General features: G+C 38.5%; 2 protein-coding genes and 1 long non-coding RNA gene across 7 annotated transcripts in view; 2 read left to right on the forward strand and 1 right to left on the reverse strand.

Moving 5' to 3' along the window:
• Nucleotides 1-10315, forward strand: part of LOC136445546 (protein phosphatase inhibitor 2-like) — a 28745-nt gene extending 18430 nt beyond the window's left edge. The window contains exons 2-5 of one of the 2 annotated variants that reach the window (XM_066443604.1): nt 3968-4018; nt 4439-4597; nt 5288-5391; nt 6429-10315. In XM_066443604.1, coding sequence (XP_066299701.1) covers nt 3968-4018; nt 4439-4597; nt 5288-5391; nt 6429-6712 — 598 coding nt within the window. In that variant the 3' untranslated portion in view covers nt 6713-10315. The remainder of the gene's footprint in view (nt 1-3967; nt 4019-4438; nt 4598-5287; nt 5392-6428) is intronic. The other variant, XM_066443605.1, reaches the window with a different exon arrangement.
• Nucleotides 10316-10514: 199 nt separating this feature from the next.
• On the forward strand, nt 10515-13083 carry LOC136445550 (uncharacterized). The gene is made up of 2 exons (XR_010757416.1): nt 10515-11788; nt 12143-13083. It is a non-coding gene; the product is annotated as an uncharacterized lncRNA (long non-coding RNA).
• Nucleotides 13084-14641: 1558 nt separating this feature from the next.
• The window catches only part of LOC136445517 (uncharacterized), a 37235-nt gene continuing 32415 nt past the window's right edge, over nt 14642-19461 (reverse strand). For all 4 annotated transcript variants that reach the window (XM_066443549.1, XM_066443550.1, XM_066443551.1 and 1 more), the window contains one exon: nt 14642-17519. In XM_066443549.1, coding sequence (XP_066299646.1) covers nt 17347-17519 — 173 coding nt within the window. In that variant the 3' untranslated portion in view covers nt 14642-17346. The remainder of the gene's footprint in view (nt 17520-19461) is intronic.

Genomic DNA, 19461 nt, shown 5'->3' on the forward strand with positions numbered 1-19461 from the left:
GTCTGGTGATTAATTGAACAGTATGTGTAGAATTGATAGAAGGTATTATCTCTGTAGTTATCAAGGATGAGATCGCACCAATTTAAATTGTTGGTTCTCAAATTGAAAAAAGATAATGCCGGAAGATCAACATAAGAATAGTCTGAGGAGAAAGTCTGTACCGTGTATGGTTTATGTACACACAGTATCAGGGAGTGAATATCCAGTCAATCCTGTACAAGTGACCACATACATACTTAGCATAGCCATTATGTGATGACTTAAAGTCATCACTTTTTCCGCATTGACACAAGTATTAACTATCCTGTCCATTGTGACCACCTGTCCACATAGACCAGACTTTATCTGTCCCCTAAGTGGTCTTCTTGAGCAGGTTTGACTGTAGCCAGATTCAAGTTCTTCTCCCAAACTTCAGTTATCATATTGTCCTCTTTTATTCATAATTTGTACGTGAACTTACAAACTATGTGCCCAAGACTTCCAAAAGGTACTGTAACAGTATTTGTACTGGTCTACAGTTGCATGCAAAATTATTCACCCCCCCTTCACATTTTGGACATTTTGGCAAAATGAGGAACACTATAACTGCAGAATATCACTAAATCATATAAGTCATAAACAGATGTTTATTGCAATCTAATACCAGGGCAAAAGTCAAGATTTATTTCATAGTTCATCCAAAATTGCAACTTTCACACAAAAAGTAGGTTGCAGAATTATTCACCCCCCAAGAAGGTCTGTCTCTAGTACCTTAAGCAGCCCCCTAACTTGGGCCTAACCTGCAATGACCTGATGCAAATGGGAACGATAGCCTGTCACAGGCTTCTGGCAGCTCTCTTTATGAATTCTGGCCCATTTCTCGCCGGCAGTGGTCTCCAGCTCAGCAATGTTCTGAGGTCCACGTGCCACAACAGCTTATTTCAGATCCCACCAGAAATTCTCAATTGGGTTTACGTCTGGAGGCTGTAATGGCCACTCAAGAACCTTCCAGTCCTTTTTTTCTAACCTCGCTTGAAGCCTTTTTAGATTTTGATGTGTGTTTGGGGTCATAGTCTTGCTGGAAAGTCGAATGATGCCCCAGCATCAACTTCTTAATAACAGACTCGGTGACATTCTTGGCCAAAATAGACTAGTACTAGTTTGAATCCATGATACCTTAAACATGGATGATATCCCCAGTGCCATTAGAAGCAAAACACCCACACAGCACCACAGACTCACCACCATGCTTCACGAAAAGCAGGGTGTTCTTCTCCGCGTACGCGTTCATTCTTCTTGCATGTGAGAAACATATCTCTGACCCAGAGGACCGAAAAGGTAAAGCTTCGTTTCATCAGTCCATAGAACAGTGTCCAAATACTCTTGAGGCATTAAAAGGTTGGTTTGAGCATACTGGAGGCTTCATTTCTTGTGGCATGGATTCAGTAATGGTGTGGGTCTCGGGGTCCTGGCATTAAGCCCTTCAGCATGAAGTGTGTGGCATACTGTGTCCACTGAAACATTAGTTCCTCCTTCAGCCAAATTGTTTTTCAGGTCCTTTGCAGTAAGACTAGGGTCCTTATCCACATGCCTTCTCAGGAATCTTACTGTGGCTGCTGAAATTTGGACCTTGCATGTCACCGAGTCTGTTATCAAGAGGTTGAAGCTGGGGCGTCATTGGTATTTCCAGCAAGACTATGACCCCAAACACACATCAAAATCCATAAAAGTTTCAAGCTAGGTTAGAAAAAAAGGACTGGAAGGTTTTTGAGTGGCCATTACAGCCTCCAGAGGTAAACCCAATTGAGAATTTCTGGTGGGATCTGAAATAAGCTGTTGTGGCACGTGGACCTCAGAACATTGCTGAGCTGGAGACCACTGCCGGCGAGAAATGGGCCAGAATTCATAAAGAGAGCTGCCAGAAGCCTGTGACAGGCTATCGTTCCCATTTGCATCAGGTCATTGCAGGTTAGGCCCAAGTTAGGGGGCTGCTTAAGGTACTAGAGACAGACCTTCTTGGGGGGTGAATAATTCTGCAACCTACTTTTTGTGTGAAAGTTGCAATCTTGGATGAACAATGACATAAATCTTGACTTTTGCCCTGGTATTAGATTGCAATAAACTATCTGTGTACGACTTATATGATTTAGTGATATTCTGGAGTTGTATTGTTCCTCATTTTGCCAAAATATCCAAAATGTGAAGGGGGGGTGAATAATTTTGCATGCAACTGTATAGTGACTAGTAATTCGTTTTCTGTACCACAAGATTACCATTCACTTCCTAGGTTCTCAAACATTTTTAAGGTCAAAACTGAGCAAGAGACCAGATGAAAATAGCGGACTGGGAGGAAACTTGGATCTGACTATAAATACATATATTAAATTGCATTTAAGTTCGCATTGCTTTAATTTCGTGGTAGGGAGAATATGAAGTATAATTAGTGTTCATGGTGGTTTTTAGTTCGCAGTTGACACAACGTGGTAGGCAGGCAGAAAACAGAAATACCATTTTTGTGGTGGTTTTAACTTTGTGGTGAAGATGTTACCATGAAAACCCTGAATATTAGACAACTGTGAACTTGAATACATTTTACAGTATTCACTCCCTAAAGCTGTGTACCAAGGTACAGACTTTCCCCTCAGACGTTTTGTATTGATATTCTAATCAGCTTATTTGTTTTAAATCTAAGAACCAACGAATTAGATTAGTCTTGTCCATAATCAGACTTGATAATTAGATCAAAATGTCATCTGCCTTTTCAGTAAATTAGGCTGATTTTGATCCTTATGACTCCAAATGTCTACTGCAATCATCATATGATATATGATATATATAAATCATATTACAGTTATTACTTGTCAAGATTTTGGGCCTTGGGCCCAGTGTACCTTTATATAGTACTAGTAGATGCCACACCTTGTACCTTGTATAATTGTTGTGCAATACAATTATTGATGTTGAATGTGTTTCAGTTCTACTTTAGGCCATACCAACTTATTTTCTTTGTACCCAGAAATTTTAGAGTACTCAATGACAAAGTCATGTAACTATTGGACAAGGGAGATTTGAATGGAGCTCAGGTATACGTAGAAAAAGTTGACCCTTTGACCCTGACTACATTGAATATTCACTCCCAGAGACTATACAGACTTTGTTTTCATGATGATATTTGCATTATTTTTTTGAATCCGTGAACCAACAAACTGAGATGGTGTGGCCAAGAGATGCTTTAGAAAGGAGGGAACAGATTGGCGCAGGCATACTTGTAGAGGGCAGATTGTAATCAAGCCGCTGTCCCCCAGGCCTCACAAGGATGTCATTAGTATTCCAAGCAGCAGGTTGTGTCTGTCTGGTTGTGCAGGGATTAATGGGGGGGCTCTGTGTAATCACTTCTGATTTGTGCAACGTCTTGTGCCCTTAATGTCTGAGGATTGGAAGGAGGGGGGCGTTAAGAGTTTGTTGGAAGGATGGAATTGAGGTTATAAAAGGAATTTTGCAGAAAAGTTGAAAGGTGATGAAAGTAAGAATTACTTGATCAAAGTCCAAGGACCTTGAAATGTACAGTCGCTGTGATAACTGCATTTGCACGCACACACACACACACACACACTCACACGCATGCATGCATGCAGGAATTTCTAGTCACATACACACACACACATGCATACACACACACACACACTTGCATACACACACACACACACACACACATGCACATACAAAATGTACATACATGACTGTGTATATGCACACACACACACACGGTATGACCGCCCTTCGGCATTACACATCAGCTTTGCAGGCACACAGCGCGGCAGCAGCTGGTTATGTTACACTGAACGACCTGTCTCACCTAACCTTTGCACATCAAAGTAAATTAATAAATGCTACGATGTTTTCATCTATGTTCATATTTCTCCTTTCTGTGTTTGTAACTGATGTCTGTTTCTTTGCTCTGTGTTTGTGTTCTGTTTTTAAAAAAAAGTCTACGACGTCGAAGGCCCCCTCCGCTTTATATCCCAAAACAGCGAGAGACGTGAGAATAACTAGTGATTTTACTCTAATAATTACACATTTCGTAATTACCAAATTATCATAGGGTATACAATCGTGTGCATTCAAATTCAACCAACATTATGTTGTTGTCACCTTCTATTTGCTATATTGAGGGTAACATTATGTTGTTGTCACCCTGTAAATGTATTTGCTACAGTGATGAGTGCCACATTATGTTGTCACCTTATATTTGGTATATTCAAAGAGTGTTAACTTGTATTTGCTTCAGCAATCATGATGGTAACATTATGTTGTTGTCACCTTGTATTTGCTACATTGAGGGTTATATGTTCTTGTCACCTTGTATCTGCTACATTGAGGGTAACATTATGCTCTTGTCGCCCTGCATTTGCTACAGTGAGGGTAACATTATGCTCTTGTCGCCCTGCATTTGCTACAGTGAGGGTAACATCAAATGGGATGAGATGAACATCCTGGCGACATATCACCCGCCTGACAAGGACTATGGACACATGAAGGTTGAAGAGCCCAAGACCCCCTACAACTACATGGATGAAGAGGATGGGCCTGATTTGGACCCTGATGCACTCACTCAGAAGTATGTACAGGAGACATATAGGGGGCCTTGCAGAATGGATGATGACCTCTTTTATAATTTTGAGTTCACCTTATCTAAGTTTTCTGCTATATACAGTACTTCTGTTGCATCATTTGTATATATTATTATTATGATTATATTTTATGATAGAGTTTGATACTTTGCTTCAATACAAGCAAATGTGCTCAAATATGTGATCAGAGGAATTGAATCGCTCCTAAAGAAGATTGACGCATGAGCGACTGAAAATTCGAGGTGATCATATTTTCTTGTGTTGAAGTAAAGTATCAAACATTATCATGGAATGTACCAACGTTAACACAGATGAGCTTCCATGCTAATATAATTACATTCATTTTATTTTATTTTGCTGGAGTCCAGGAAGAATAGTGAATATTGTATCACTAATCTAGATCTACTTGTAAATAGAACAAACAAAACAAACAAACAAACAAACAAGAAAACAGTGGCATTAGCTTGAAAGTTTGTGTTTCTAGACTTCATTATGAAAAAGGATTTCAACTGCAATTTCAACGCAAAGAATTAGATTTGAAAGGTAAATAGGTTCTCTCTATACATATAGCTACACAACCAAGAACTTTAGGTTCTGTAGAAAGAACATAACCTTTAAAAGACTTATCAATCCAATGAAACTACTCACTGACTTTTTTCCTTCATTTTTTTACCCAGAATGATGGAAGGAAAGAAGCCTAAAGTGGTGGCCAGACTGGAAGAGGCAGAAGAAGAAGAGGAGAGTGAAGAGGAGGAGGAAAACCTTACCGAAGAAGACAAAGGTCCGAAAAACTTCCCCGTCAGATTTTTGCCAGATATTGATATCGATAACCAGTTTATTGTACATTCATGTCCTATAGGGCAAAGTACAGGCATACAGATATAAAAGACGTAATAAAGTAAATATAATGACACTGACAGGACTTCTAGTACGAACTACTCTGACTAATGCATAGGTTCGGTTTCTTCTTGTTTCTTTCTAATATTAAAAATATAGATTGAAATGGGTATTGGATATTGCAAAAAGTCACTTAAAATTGGATGCCAGAAATGTCAGAAATCTTCTCAGCTATTTTACCTGGAGTCAAAGATCTATGCAATAATTGTGTTGATGAAGGTTCGACATCCAGGTAACAAGATACGCCAAATGAGAGTTACTCACGCACCTGGCTAAGATTTGGAAACAGATTCAGAAGTTTCAGACAGCATCTGCTGTCTTTCATCAGTGACTGAAAAAAGATAGTGGATGCTGTCTGAAAGAATCGCCGTCTTAATAAATTATTCACCAAATGAAAGTTATTCAAACAACTGGATCAAATTTGGAAACATGCGTTTCAGACAGCATCCGCTGTCTTCCGACAGTGACCAACAAAAGACAGTGGATGCTGTCCGAAACGTCTGTTGCTGACTGACAAAGACAGTGGATGCTGCCTTAAACGTCTGTTTCCAGATCTCATCCAGTTGTTTGTCAATGAGTAACTGTCATTTGGACGAATAAATATGGTGATTGTGTGATTCAGTGGATAGAAAGGCATTTGCAAAATATATGTGTTTAAACACCTAGAGAAATTTGTTATCAAAATGCACTGCTTTGAAGATGGTATTTGTGAAATTATAAGTTTCTGATCCAACATGTTGACCCTGGGTAAATAAAATGAAATGAAATGAAAGTGTGTTTACTCACAAATAAGTGAATTTGCAAAATAAGGAACCTGATGGTCTTTGTTTCTTACATGAAGGGGTGAAGTCTGCCATCTCTGATTGCCTTGTTTTTCTTCATAACGAACATTTCTGAAGTTTTCTGTTTCTTTCCATTCAGCTAAGAAAGACGACTTTGAGGAGAAGAGAAAACAACACTACAACGAGTTCTACGCCGTGCAGCTCGCGAGAAAACTGATGGAAGACGAAGAAGAAGAAACGGAAGAAGAAGAGTCAAAGTCCGAGGAATCTCCCATGGAAGAGCAGTCGGAATTTCAGCACGCGGAAGACGAAAGAATGGAATTGGCAGATAACTCTAGAGGCTCAGTAGTAGAGAGAGATGCAAATCACTCTGCTTTGGCGGAGGCACGCAAAGACGATGAAAATGTAGAAATTCTAGTATAGTGAGACGACGGAGAGTATGTTTATACCCACGTAGTGTATTTTCATTACATCATACTACTGTAAGATAGATATTTAACATTGAATGTGTTAAGATATAGCTGCTGCATTGAAAGAGTACGTAAATTTGTATTCCTGGAGGTTTATTATTACTTTCTGTTCATTTAAGTCTTAAGAATTTGTTCTTTTCTTGTATCTGAAAAGACTTAGTCCAAATGAAAAGATTAGAGGCTTCCAAGGTTTTTGTATCATCGTTTCTTATAATGTGAAGAAATGTTTTGAACTGTGGTGGACATATATCGAAATGAAGTATAATTTTGGGAGTGGGAAAATTCATTTGTATTTGTTGAAACATGGACTTTGTTGACATAAACAATGTTTTGGCACCAAGCATGGCTTGTGATGTATGTGAGCACTGTTTGAATCTACTGCAATTGTTGCACGGACTTCTCAAGAACGTTGTTGGAACTAGATACATGGAAAATAGTGAAATAAAGAATGTCGATGAAGGTTAGACATCCAGGGAGATCAAAAAATAAATGAAGCAACTGGATAGATGCTCCAAAGAATCAGACGTTTTAGATATCATCCATAATCTTTGTTAAAAAGGTGGAATTTGTATATAAAGGAGAAATCTGAATACTCGAGTTCGACTTCTTTTCAGACCTCAGTTACACTGGTGAAGCTATATCTGAAATTCTGTCTCTTCAGAGAATTTATCCAGTTGCTTCATTTATTTTGTATTACGTATTGAATAAAGAAGAATACTATTTTCCAATGACAAACCAAACTAAGGAAGCTACTCTCACCTTTATATTGTATAAGATTAATGTGTTTCTTGCAGTGCAAAGATGTTCGACAAATTTCTACAGGTTTTCGAGGCTGCAAGATGTTGCACTGTCAGTAAAATCTTTTTATGTTTGAAAAAGGCAGGAATTAGATATTTTACTCACAACTAAGAATATTCAAGACCTCCAAATAAAGAGTAACCTGCATGTAAAAAGTCTGAATTTTTATTTTATTTTAGGTTGCAACAATCTATTTTGTTGGTTCTCGAATTTAAGAATATATATTTTTCTGCACAAGATCAAAATGAAAACAGTCTGAGGGGAAAGTCTGTACCTTGGTTGATAAAGTTTCAGGGAGTGAATGTTAAGTTTTCATCCCAGCCCTTAATTTTTGTTTTGTCATCTTGTGGAATTGCTCCTCTAAAATGTCCGAGAATCAAGTAAATAAACTGGTGTGGCCATACTATGCTATATTGTTACAAGCATGAGGTTACAAAGTACAATGGGTGTTATAGTACATGTAGTTGAGTTGACATGGCTTTAATTTCTTTTCAGTTGTGAGAGCATTAATTATTATGTAAGTTGTGTTAATCTGAGTAAGATATGCAATACATGAAGCTATGTTATGTTTAATACTGACTTAAACTACATTGAGTGAATACAACTTATGCAAATTACTTTCAAACGTTTTTCATTCTTTAGATTAAATGTAAATTGTATTATTGAGCCTTCTGCTACACAAATGTAGATTAAACAACGAAATAACAACACACAGTCTCTACTCCATAGTACTTAAGTTATGCTAGTAAACTGAGTGAAAGACGTTACAAAAACTTCATGAAAATAACATTTCGGCAATGGAAAGTTTTTCGGAAGTTTGACATTAGACCAAGGAATTTGAATAAAACTTCTTTGGTTTACCTGTGTCTTGTTTTAGCGCAGACTAAAATGTAACGTATTCCAGATTGGCATACTATTAGGTCGAATAGCTGTATTTATCTAACATATCGAATTCAGTGTTTATCTTTAAATACAAGTCATAGAATGAAATTATCGCATTTTTACCCATTCAAAACCCCCGAGTGTCCCCATTAATGTTTGAAAAAATATTTATTGCTACCCCAATAGGGTGATCCCTACCGCGACTTACAACATTGATCAAATGTATGCTGCCAAACAATGATGACAGAAATTACTTTTTTCTGAAATTTGTTTCCTTCTTATTAAAAATAAAGCACATTAAACATTTGTTTACTGCCAAGAAAAAGGATGTTTTAGTATCATAATTGTCAAACTCATGGCATTTGTTCAAAATATAGAAAAATGAAGATGTAAGAAAATGTGTATTCTTATGGTGTTTACTAAATGTTATAAATTTGGTGGTGGTGTGTGTGTGTACTTGACAATGTTCCCGACAGTGAAATAGATGCAATATTAAGGATAGATACTACAAACAGAAATTTCACAACAATTTAGGAGCTACAGCAAGTAAAGTCCGTACTGCACTAAGTCTCGAAACATTGTAGAAAATGTCCTGCTATAAGTCTGTGTTTTATGCATGTTTACTTTAGTAGTGTAATACATATTTTCTAGTGTTTTCCTCAATGGTAGATAGAGTAATAGCTGATGATGATCTCTAGAAAGAGTCGTGCCACGTAAAAGTCTCATAAACATAACTGTAAAACACTGACGTAGATCCTACTTCTGCTTGGAGATAAGCTAATTTAAGAATACTGTCCTTTCGCTGCACTTTTCAAGATGTCAGTCTTTGGTGTGGTCCATTTGGAATATTTTCCCAGCACCAGATTTTGTTTTGTGTCATCTGAGCAAATCTATGCTTATAGTCATAACCTCTTGGCTTATTTTTCATATTAGACATGTCAATTGTGTCACCAGTTGACAGAAAGGCTATTGTTTTCGGCCATCCTTTAGCAACAAGGTTCTGTCAAATGGCGATCACTGTAGAAAAATTAGCATTGGCTTTTGCATCTGATGATGCTGTTTTTGGCAATGGCTCAAGGGCAGAGCCTTTCCTTGTTGTTGCAATGCAGTTTTGTTACATGCAAATCTTGTAGATAATTCAAGTAGGCTGTGTGTTGAAAAGCTGTCACAGTTTGTTACACATATGGAATGTTGCAACAAACACCTGAGTTACAATGTTACCAGTAGTTACATATTCAGATGCTTGCAAAAAAAGGAAGAAAAAAAACCTGTAAGTTACAATCTTTGTTTTTGATCTTTTACTATGCAGTTTACTTCTCTTGCATAACCTTTCTTGCGGTCTCTCTATGCAGTTTCTGTTGCATAGTTGACTTTCTGGTCTCACCACAGAGTTTCTGTTGAAACTTTTCTATGTACATGTTGTGATGGAATTGTGTAATCTCAAAGCAGATGTCAATAGTATTTTGTTAAGATTTTCTGCCTCATGATGTTGGGATTTTCTTTTGCCACAACTGCTTGGAGACGTTGACAATGTACTAAAAATCCTTAAAGTTTACAATCATCCCACTACAACTTATGTTATAGTGCTGTTATAACATGCAATTGTACATGTAGCCTATATTCTCCAAGCAGAAGTTGGGATGTTAGGTCATAATGTTTTCTGACTGCCTGGCTTTTCTGACAGTTACATGTACTCACTATAGCACAGAAGTCCATCAGTCAGTTTATGGCATGATCTTACACCCCAACATCTGCTTGGAAATTGACATAGCCTAGAATTTTGTGTAGTATTTTTGTAAGGCAAAAGGCTGTATGTATGTATGTATGTATGTACATGATGTGAAATAAACATTGTGCGCTTTTGTCATTGACATAATGCTTGTATGTCAGTCTGGTCTTATATATATATATATAGCTTGTACCTACTGCACAAAATTAGTAGGGAGTTTGCAGACTATGAACTAGAACTACAATGTAGAATGGGAAAAAATAAAAGTTGGGCCAAAAAAGAGAGTTGCCTTCATCATGAAATCTATGTAGTCAGGAACATTTTACAACTAGAGTCATGACCTCATACCTTTGCCAAATGATTTTGACTGACGTATCATGAGTGTTTCTCATCGATTCTAGATCATACCAGTTGATCATCTTTTCTACCAAATGACAGAAGTTGTCCAAAGTCTTCTTGAGTTATGCTGGTCATTTACATGCACACAATCAAACGCTACCCAAAATATAACCTTCTCGGCGAAGGTAATGATCACAGACTTGCCTGTCTAAATTGCGCTCCTAGCGGCCGGCCCGACAATTACCGCCCCCACTCAGCTAGAGATTGTGTAAATGCAGGCTAATAACAGTCCAGACGTACAGGAGGCTAGACCAAAACTGCTATCATTGCATTGAGTTAAGAAACACTAAAAACTGACAGTGACACATTATCTATGACTATGGATTACATTGGGACCAGCTAAAACTATAATACAAGGAACCGTTCAGGGAGGAAGGAAGAGGTAACGGAATAGATGTGAGGATGATATCAGATAATGGACAGGCATGACACAAAGTGAAACATTAATAAAACCAGAAAATCGAGAAGGATGGAGACAACTGTTTGCTTGATCTTCGGTGGTGCCCCGATGTTACAATAGTTAGACTAAGGATAGATGAGAACTGAATTGAGTTGGTTTCACTTGTAGTGTTTCACATTAAGCGTCAGGAGACCCGTCCAAAACTACGTGTCTGTCTGACGTAATTAGGTTTTAGGAAAATGAAAGTTAAAACTTTGATGCAATAAAACCTTGAATCACCAGACTGCACACCTTCTCCTGGGTTCTAGCTGATGCTGTTCTAATTATCTCATCTGGGCACTGCTGAGCTGCGGTACCTTCACCCTTCACTAGGCGGCGCTTCAGCATGGTCGTGTCACAGTCAGGTGTAGCGGCTGCAGTACCTGCACCTGTCACTGGGCGGCGCTTTATTAACACCGTTTTAAGTTCAGATGTGGCCCGTTGAGTTTACGAATATAGATAGATGTAGCTGTGTTCAAGATCGGAGGAGAATGTAGGTTAGTACACAAGAGACAGAACGTTAGCAAAAAGTCAAAGAGAAGAATTTTAGAGTTAGCTTGAGCTTTCATAATAAATGAGAGTCATCTGCAAACGTGTTTGACAGCACGTCAAACATACCGCGACGTTATGTGTGTATAAGGTACCATAGTGAACTTAAGGTTAAAGGTCAGAAAGTTCAGGTTTGTTGACGTAAAGCCCAGGTGAGTCCGCAGACGTGTGTTACCTGTGCACTTCTCGATTCCGCGGCTTTTTGGTGCAAGTTTAGAGGACCAGGTATACAGGTATGTATCTTGCTGTTCCGGTTATGTCGATACATCGAGAGTTATGCAATGCTAATGCAATGTCAGTTGTTGTGGATGTCTTATTTTGTATGTTCAGAAGGATTTGTGGTTGTCCGACTTTACGTTTCAATGATGTGTGGCGCCTTTTTAATACCAGAACAGTTACTGGCTCGTTTCGTAAATATATCATGAAGCAGGGGAGAGGAGATCTCCTACTGTTGTTGTTGTTGTTGTTCTATCATCATCATCTGGTCGTGAAGGTGTCACGGATGTTTAATGTTTAATTATTGTCTAATGTCAGTAGTAAATGATGTATAAAACTATGGTAAGGTCAGTTATAGTTCCTTTCCCCAGTTTCTGCAGTGCTGGTCGCGGAGCTTGTCTGGGTGAACCCACGGCCAGAGCCGGCATCTTCCCTCTGCTGGGGGGACCGTTGCAGAAGTTCGAAGAATCACAGAGCCGACACCTTCCTCCTGCTGCGCGGACCAGTGCAGAAGCTCATCGGAGTCCATTTTACAGATATAAAAACATAGAAATACCGTATTAAAAAACCATAAGATGAATTTCCATGAGCTTCATACGGTATAAATATATCTCAATATTTCATATGGAAACTTGAATATGAGTGCTTTGGAAAAAAAATTCTGTAAAGAAGTACTGTAAAATCTTCATAATTTACCAGAATAATAATAGATATACTCAACCTTAACGACGATCACCTGTGTTACAGAAGCTCATCAACATAATTTACCCAAATGGTCTATTTTGTGTCTGGACCACAAGTGAAATATACATCCTGTGGAACAAGTGTATCTTAAATTGGCATGAATCATAGTGTTGACTGTAAACTTTCTTAAGTAAATCATGTGCATATCTGCATATCTAAAGGATAACCATAAGTCAGTGAGAGAATGATGTGTTACAAATATATTTTGTATCTTATTAGTTATCCGTTCTGCTGTTATTGTTAGAAACCTCGCAAGGTGGCCATGCTTTGCATGCATCTGTAATCAACTTGTGTGTATTCAGTAAACTTTTGAATGTTGAGGTCTAGAAGCGTTACAAATAACCAAATATTTAATGTTAACTGAAATAAGGTCTGTTTTTATATCTGTAGTGATGGTGTGAATGCATATAAGCACGAGAGAGTTCGTTTCAATGTACACTTTGGACGTTGTTCCTTTGTCAGATTTCTGGCAGTAGCATTTATGCCAGAATGAGATTCGGTAGATGTGTTTCTATTACTTTTCTTGGTTATGTCTACAGTATTGAATAAAGAATACTTTTCTTTGAAATGTTTCTTTGTTTTTGCTTATATGTATTTTTGTATCCTCACGTCAGCTACTGGGCCTCCGGATTTTGCCTACGATCAAATTGACTGATAGATGTCCTGACCAGTATTCATGGTTTCTCAATAAGTCAATTATTGCATTCAGATTAATTACACTCACCTGTGTTACAGGTGTTCATGAACATAATTTACCCAAATGGCCTTTTTGGTGTCCAAACCACGAACGAAAGATGCTTGCTCTTAAGGTAGTGTAAAGATTTCCGGGGGTGTAGGTGGGGCTGGGGAAACCAAACACGGGTTTGCAATAAAAAATTAGAATTTCAGTCAGTATTAAACCTTGCATTGAGGGGAGGGCAAGAAGAGTCTGGGAAATTGTGGGAAATTAAACTTATAACGACGAAATTTTACAATATTTGTATTTTTCCAGTGTAATTCTGACATAATGCGACATAATGCGACATAATGCGACATAATGCGACATCGTGTCACGTGACGTCTTGCGACACAGCCTGGCGTGGCCAGACCGGCCCTAAGGGTCACCACGGAGGACCCTAGTTTTTTGAGACACTAAGTTCCCAGACAGAGAACTAGTGATCTCCTAAGCCATAGGACAGCTCAGCTCAGCCGTCCCAGGCTCGCACATGCCATCCCAAGTGGGATGGCATCTTCTCCCACAACGGGGAGGCTGTCGTTCCAAGCAAGGAACGACATAACTCGACATTATCTTGCCTGAAGCCCAGAGTAGCTCTGTAGAATTTTCATTAGTGGTCCAACAACGTTTGAAAAGGTACGTTTGATTCCTCCCCGATATCCGGGTTAATTTATATATATATATTTGTACATCTTTGAAATGAAGAATACATATAATTTGTTACGTATAACAATCATGCCTGTTGTTGCCTTGCTCCGATATATCACTTAATCTAGAGCAAACATAGCCATTTGGGTAAATTATGATAATACACCTAAATGCCATGTTGGTTTTCCGTGAAGTCACCTCAATTTGAGTTGGTTCTGGCGGGTTACACAGGGCCATACTTCAAGCTTTTAAGTCACGGCCCAGTCTTCCATACATGACGCAAAAGAAACCCATCTTTTTTAGGTAGCATCTGGAGGAAAATTTCAAACTGTTTTTCTTTTATCCTGAAGGCTCGAATCTTCCCTTCATCAATAGCAATGCTGACTTTTTCCTACCTGTGTGCTTAGTTTTCATTAATATGGTAATGTACCTGACGATGAAAAGTCCACTACTGCAAATAAAGTTCTGGCCACGACCTGCAAGCTTTCAGTTGATCTCAAATGCAAACACATACATATTCTCTCACACACGTACACACACACACACACACACTCAATGACTGAACTTACAATGTAGTCAGAACATTCTTCTTTTTTTTTCAAATTTGGAAAACTTTGCTCAGGGTTTTTGCAAGGCTGTTTTAGTATGTCTAAATACGTAAACTAAGGCGCGCACGGATGTCATCCATATAATCGAGTCGGCATATCCTTATGTGAACAAACAAACCACCCTCTTATATATGAAATCACAAAAGAGACGGCAGTCAAGACAAAATGTCCTGTTTATTGCCAGTTTGCTTCAAGAGATGAACAGTCACTGATATCAAAAGTATCCGCAAAACCTGTACACCGAACAGCGATGGCTGAGACACAATTGGTTAGTTTCTCTTCAAGATTCTGCATAACAATCTTGTAGTTATCTCCTGCACTGATTTCCACTTGTGTCATTTCACAGCAACACACTCCGTATCCCCTTTGAAAATAGAGTTTTAGGAAAGCAAACAATTTTTCATTTCCCACTGTCACTGTCTTCTCACTATCTGGGAATAATCTCCAAGCAGATGTAAGGACTAGGCTCATTTTCATACACTAAATACTCTTTTTTAGGACAGTTTATGTGCTTTTTAACAGTTTGCCTCCACCTTAAAAAGTGCAGTGCTATAAAAGAGTAAATGTTGCAAAAAAGGGCAAAACAGAGAATGAGCCAGATCCTTACATCTGTTTGGAGATTAATATATGAAGATAATCCACCAATAGAATGTGCAATACAGAAGAATGGAATGTAACAGTTCTATAGTCTAAAAAAAGAAGAAGAAAAAAAACGTCTAAGATTTTCTGTGGTAGCAAATTGAAGCTTGACAAAGATAACCCCTAAGCAGAAAGTCTTTACCTAATATTATGGGTCATGTTCATATATTTACACCATATATGTTAATCATATCTTCATATGCACCTTAACCCTAATCATAGTCACATTCAGGAATCTACAATATCATCTTTTTCATCCTTAACTAACTTACATTGCACCAAATTATCACAAGTAAGAATACGATTACAAATGCTGAGAGCTAATTTCTACTAACCACATGTAATATCTTTTGTAATATAACAAAAAAATTACTAGACTGTAGTACCTTCTACATCATCATAATCCATGCATAGATAATCATAAATCGTCATCACAATAATCAACAGATTACCAATAATCATGATTCACAAGAATCAAATGCCACTAGCTAGCGCATGAAATAACTCCATAAAGTAATATTTTTCTTTTAATCTTTTTCTATAAGAAAAGATGAAGTCAGTGTGCTACTGCATCTGCAACATCAGCAAAACAGACACAATTTTTACAACCTAAAGAATTGTCTTCAGCACACTAAGTTGTATAATCAAAACATATAAAGTTTGCTTGATTGATTGTTTCATCATGTGATAATGTGGCGCAGAAGCTGAGAAGTTATTAACATAACCATGCAAGACAGTAAAGGATTTTTGAAATATTTGCAGAAAACAGCTATTTTGACGTTTGACTAAGAACTTAAAGAGAATGAAAACTAACAGACTTAATAAGACACAGAGATCAGTTAGCTAAACATTAGTTATAATCAATAACATTGTAAGTTCCATCTATCCTATCTAGATTTTACCACCCCAGAGCAATATACTGAATGTGTCATAAGGACATAGGATGTAACGTTACAGTCAAACCTATAAAAGAGACCATTTCTAATTTTATGACTTTTTGGTGTTTCCTTAGCTTAATTTTCCCTTTAACCCAAGAATCAATAGTCTTGTATATAGTGGTCACCTGTCTACTGTGAACCATTTCTTCAAGTCATTGAGCAGTGACTCTTAGCAGGTTTGACTTCTTAGAATTACATGTATGCAAAGTGTACAATTTCAAAAACGAACTTTGCTTTTTCTGTCAGCAATATTACATCATCCACGTCATCATATATCCAACTGTATACAGTTAATATGTCAGCATAAAAATCCGTGTTAGAATTCATTTTCATCCAGCCACACCCATTCATACTATCTACAAATATATAGATTTGGCTAGAAATGGTTAGAAATCTAGGGAGGCGTGATTTGAAGTTCAAGGCGCGTTCTGACAGCACACGTTTTCCATCAGACCATTCCTGATGGCTGGTTTACCTACGATTTGGTACAAAAAGACTCAACAGAGCTGCTCCTCATTACAAATGCGCATATTAAACAGCTTTCAATGGCATTTATCTGTTACACTTGATTCACTTGACATCCCCCAAAGTTAAATCTGTTTTTGATTTTTTCTACTTACCTAGCATGCTTGGCTGCAAAATTATCATATTGCAACGGTTTTCGAAGAATTCTTTTTCCGCTCTTCAACAAACTAATGGCCACTTTGCTTGTTAACAGAATCATAATGTTTATAAACCAAGTGTCTATCCATTTAACTAATGATATTACTTAATAGATTGTACAGTACCCAATACTACAATCCAACTTTGTATCCTGTGTGCAACAAAAGGCAATCTGCATAATTTCCTGCTAGTAAACCGTTTCATAGCTAAATATTTGAAGGAAAAGCTGTTCAGAGAGTTTGCTCAATAGCAAATTTGCTACCTACAATAAGCTTGTTCACCGTTCGAAATGCACATGTACAGTGTGATCCATTTTAGGTAGTACATGTACAAAGTTGAAGGCCTCTAAGACATAAACAAAACATGTCTTGAAAAGAACAGCTGTTTACAAGTTAGGGGCCTTAACCTCTGACCTCTTGCATGCTCAGTTCAAACCGTGATCTCGCTTATACTCCCGCCTATGAAGATAGCTGCTGTAAAGGTTATAACTTTTCTTTTGAGTCTTTTTTTATCTCAAATGACCTAAATCAGCCTGACAAAGGCAATCACAGGGTTTGCTAAATAGGGAATTTGCTGCCTTACTACATACACAATTCTCCCGCCTATGAAGATAGCTACTGTTATAATTCTTCCCTGTTGTCTGTTTTTACTGGCACGGAGCCCGCCGCATTCATGAAGTTGTAAAGGTCGACGTTTGTGACCGGATCTTTGTAGTTCGTGGAGAATTTGCCGTTTACGTAGAACTTGATGGTGGGGAGTGACTCTGGGATGATCCCAACGCGCATACACAGGTCTGAAAAAGAATGAAAAAAATTGTATTAGTTGTTAGTAATTGTCAATTGATACATCAATGAAGGTTAGACATCCAATTACTAAGATACACAATAAGATTCAAAATTTTATCCAGTTGCTTAATCATAATTGTCTTTTCACGTAAGATACACAATTATATATGAGCTTGGTGTTATGGTTTTGTTTTGGCACCATTTCTTTTTCTAGTTACAGAAATGTATAAAATTATGTGTCACTGATGAAAGATAGCAGATGCTGTCTGAAATGTCTGACCGTTTACAAAAGTTATCCATTTGCTTGAGTAACTTTTGTATTGTGTAATTGTCTATTGTTCTGTAGCCTGACTAAATCATGTTTTCAGCAGTTTGAAGGTCAGCACCTCTTAGTCAGGAGAATTGGGAACTGTTGATTTACACTGTATGCAAATACTTGTAGAAATATATGTGCAAACAGTGATCAATTACTGTCAAACTGAGAATTGTCTCTTGCCATGGTGTTGGAAGCTGTGGCGATTGGTTTCCATGGTGACAGGAAAATCCTGAGCTCCTATTGGACTCGATTACAAGAGATGAACAAGAAAACATCAAAAGTTGGATATCAAGACACATCACCTAGCTGCACCTTTATCTACTTCGTTTGTGAAGTCACTAGAAGAGACCAAACTGCCGGAGGAGTGGAAGCAGGCACACGTAACACCCATTTTTAAGAAGGGAAACAAAACATCGCCGGGCAATTATAGACCAGTGAGTCTAACGTCGGTAGTTGGGAAGACTAGGGAAGACTATGGAATCAATCATTAGAGACAAGCTGGTAGAGCACATGCTACAGAACGAATACTTCACCGATGCCCAGCATGGTTTCGTCCCTGGCAGGTCATGCATGACACAGTTACTTGTAGTAATGGAAGAGTGGACTAAGTTACTGCAGGAGGGGGAACCCATTGACGTCATCTACTTAGACTTTCGCAAAGCCTTGGATACAGTCCCGCATGCAAGGCTCCTCCGCAAACTAGAGCGGTACGGAGTTAGGGGTAGCTTGAGAGACTGGATAAAGGACTTTTTAGCCCAGAGGAAGCAAAGGGTGGTAGTAAATGGACAATTCTCAACATGGCAAGACGTGAAGAGCGGTATACCACAGGGGAGCGTTCTCGGTCCTATTCTCTTTGTGATCTACATAAATGACCTGCCTGAGTCAGTCACTAGTGCAGTCAGGATTTTCGCCGATGATAGTAAACTGTATGAGAGTGTAAAACATGTCAGTGGCCAAGAGACCTTGCAACAGGATCTCAAGACAGTGGGGGAATGGTCACAGGACTGGCAGCTACACTTCAACGTAGGCAAATGCAAGGTATTACACCTGGGAAGGACGAACCCAAGAGCCTCATACACCCTAGGGGGGCAGATCATTGAGGAGACAGAAGAAGAGAAGGACCTTGGTGTATCCATTGATAACCAGCTTACCTTTCATGCACATGCTGCTAGGGCGGCCAACAAGGGTAATCAACTGCTGGGTCTTATTAAGAGAACTTTCTACAACTTAAATGAACTCACAATCCCCATCCTCTTCAAAACTATGGTACGACCCCACCTCGAGTATGGTAACTGCATTTGGGGACCTCACTTTGCCCTAGATCAAGAGAGACTGGAGAAAGTACAGCGCAGAGCAACCAAGCTTGTGCAAGGGCTGAGAGACCTGCCATACAGTGAGAGGTTAAAGAGGCTCCGCTTGCCGTCTCTCCAGTACAGACGAAAGAGGGGCGATATGATACAAGTCTTCAAGATTGTTACTGGGAGGGAGAGAATACAGCCAGAGATTTTCTTTGAAAGTGCAGGGAACGCAGTAACAAGAGGGCACAGCCTCAAGCTTAAAGTACCCTTGGCCAAATCAAGAACAAGAGCACATGTATTTAGTGCAAGGACAATAAACACTTGGAACTCCCTACC

This window comes from Branchiostoma lanceolatum, chromosome 12 (assembly GCF_035083965.1).
Source record: "Branchiostoma lanceolatum isolate klBraLanc5 chromosome 12, klBraLanc5.hap2, whole genome shotgun sequence".
In the NCBI taxonomy this organism is placed as follows: domain Eukaryota; kingdom Metazoa; phylum Chordata; class Leptocardii; order Amphioxiformes; family Branchiostomatidae; genus Branchiostoma; species Branchiostoma lanceolatum.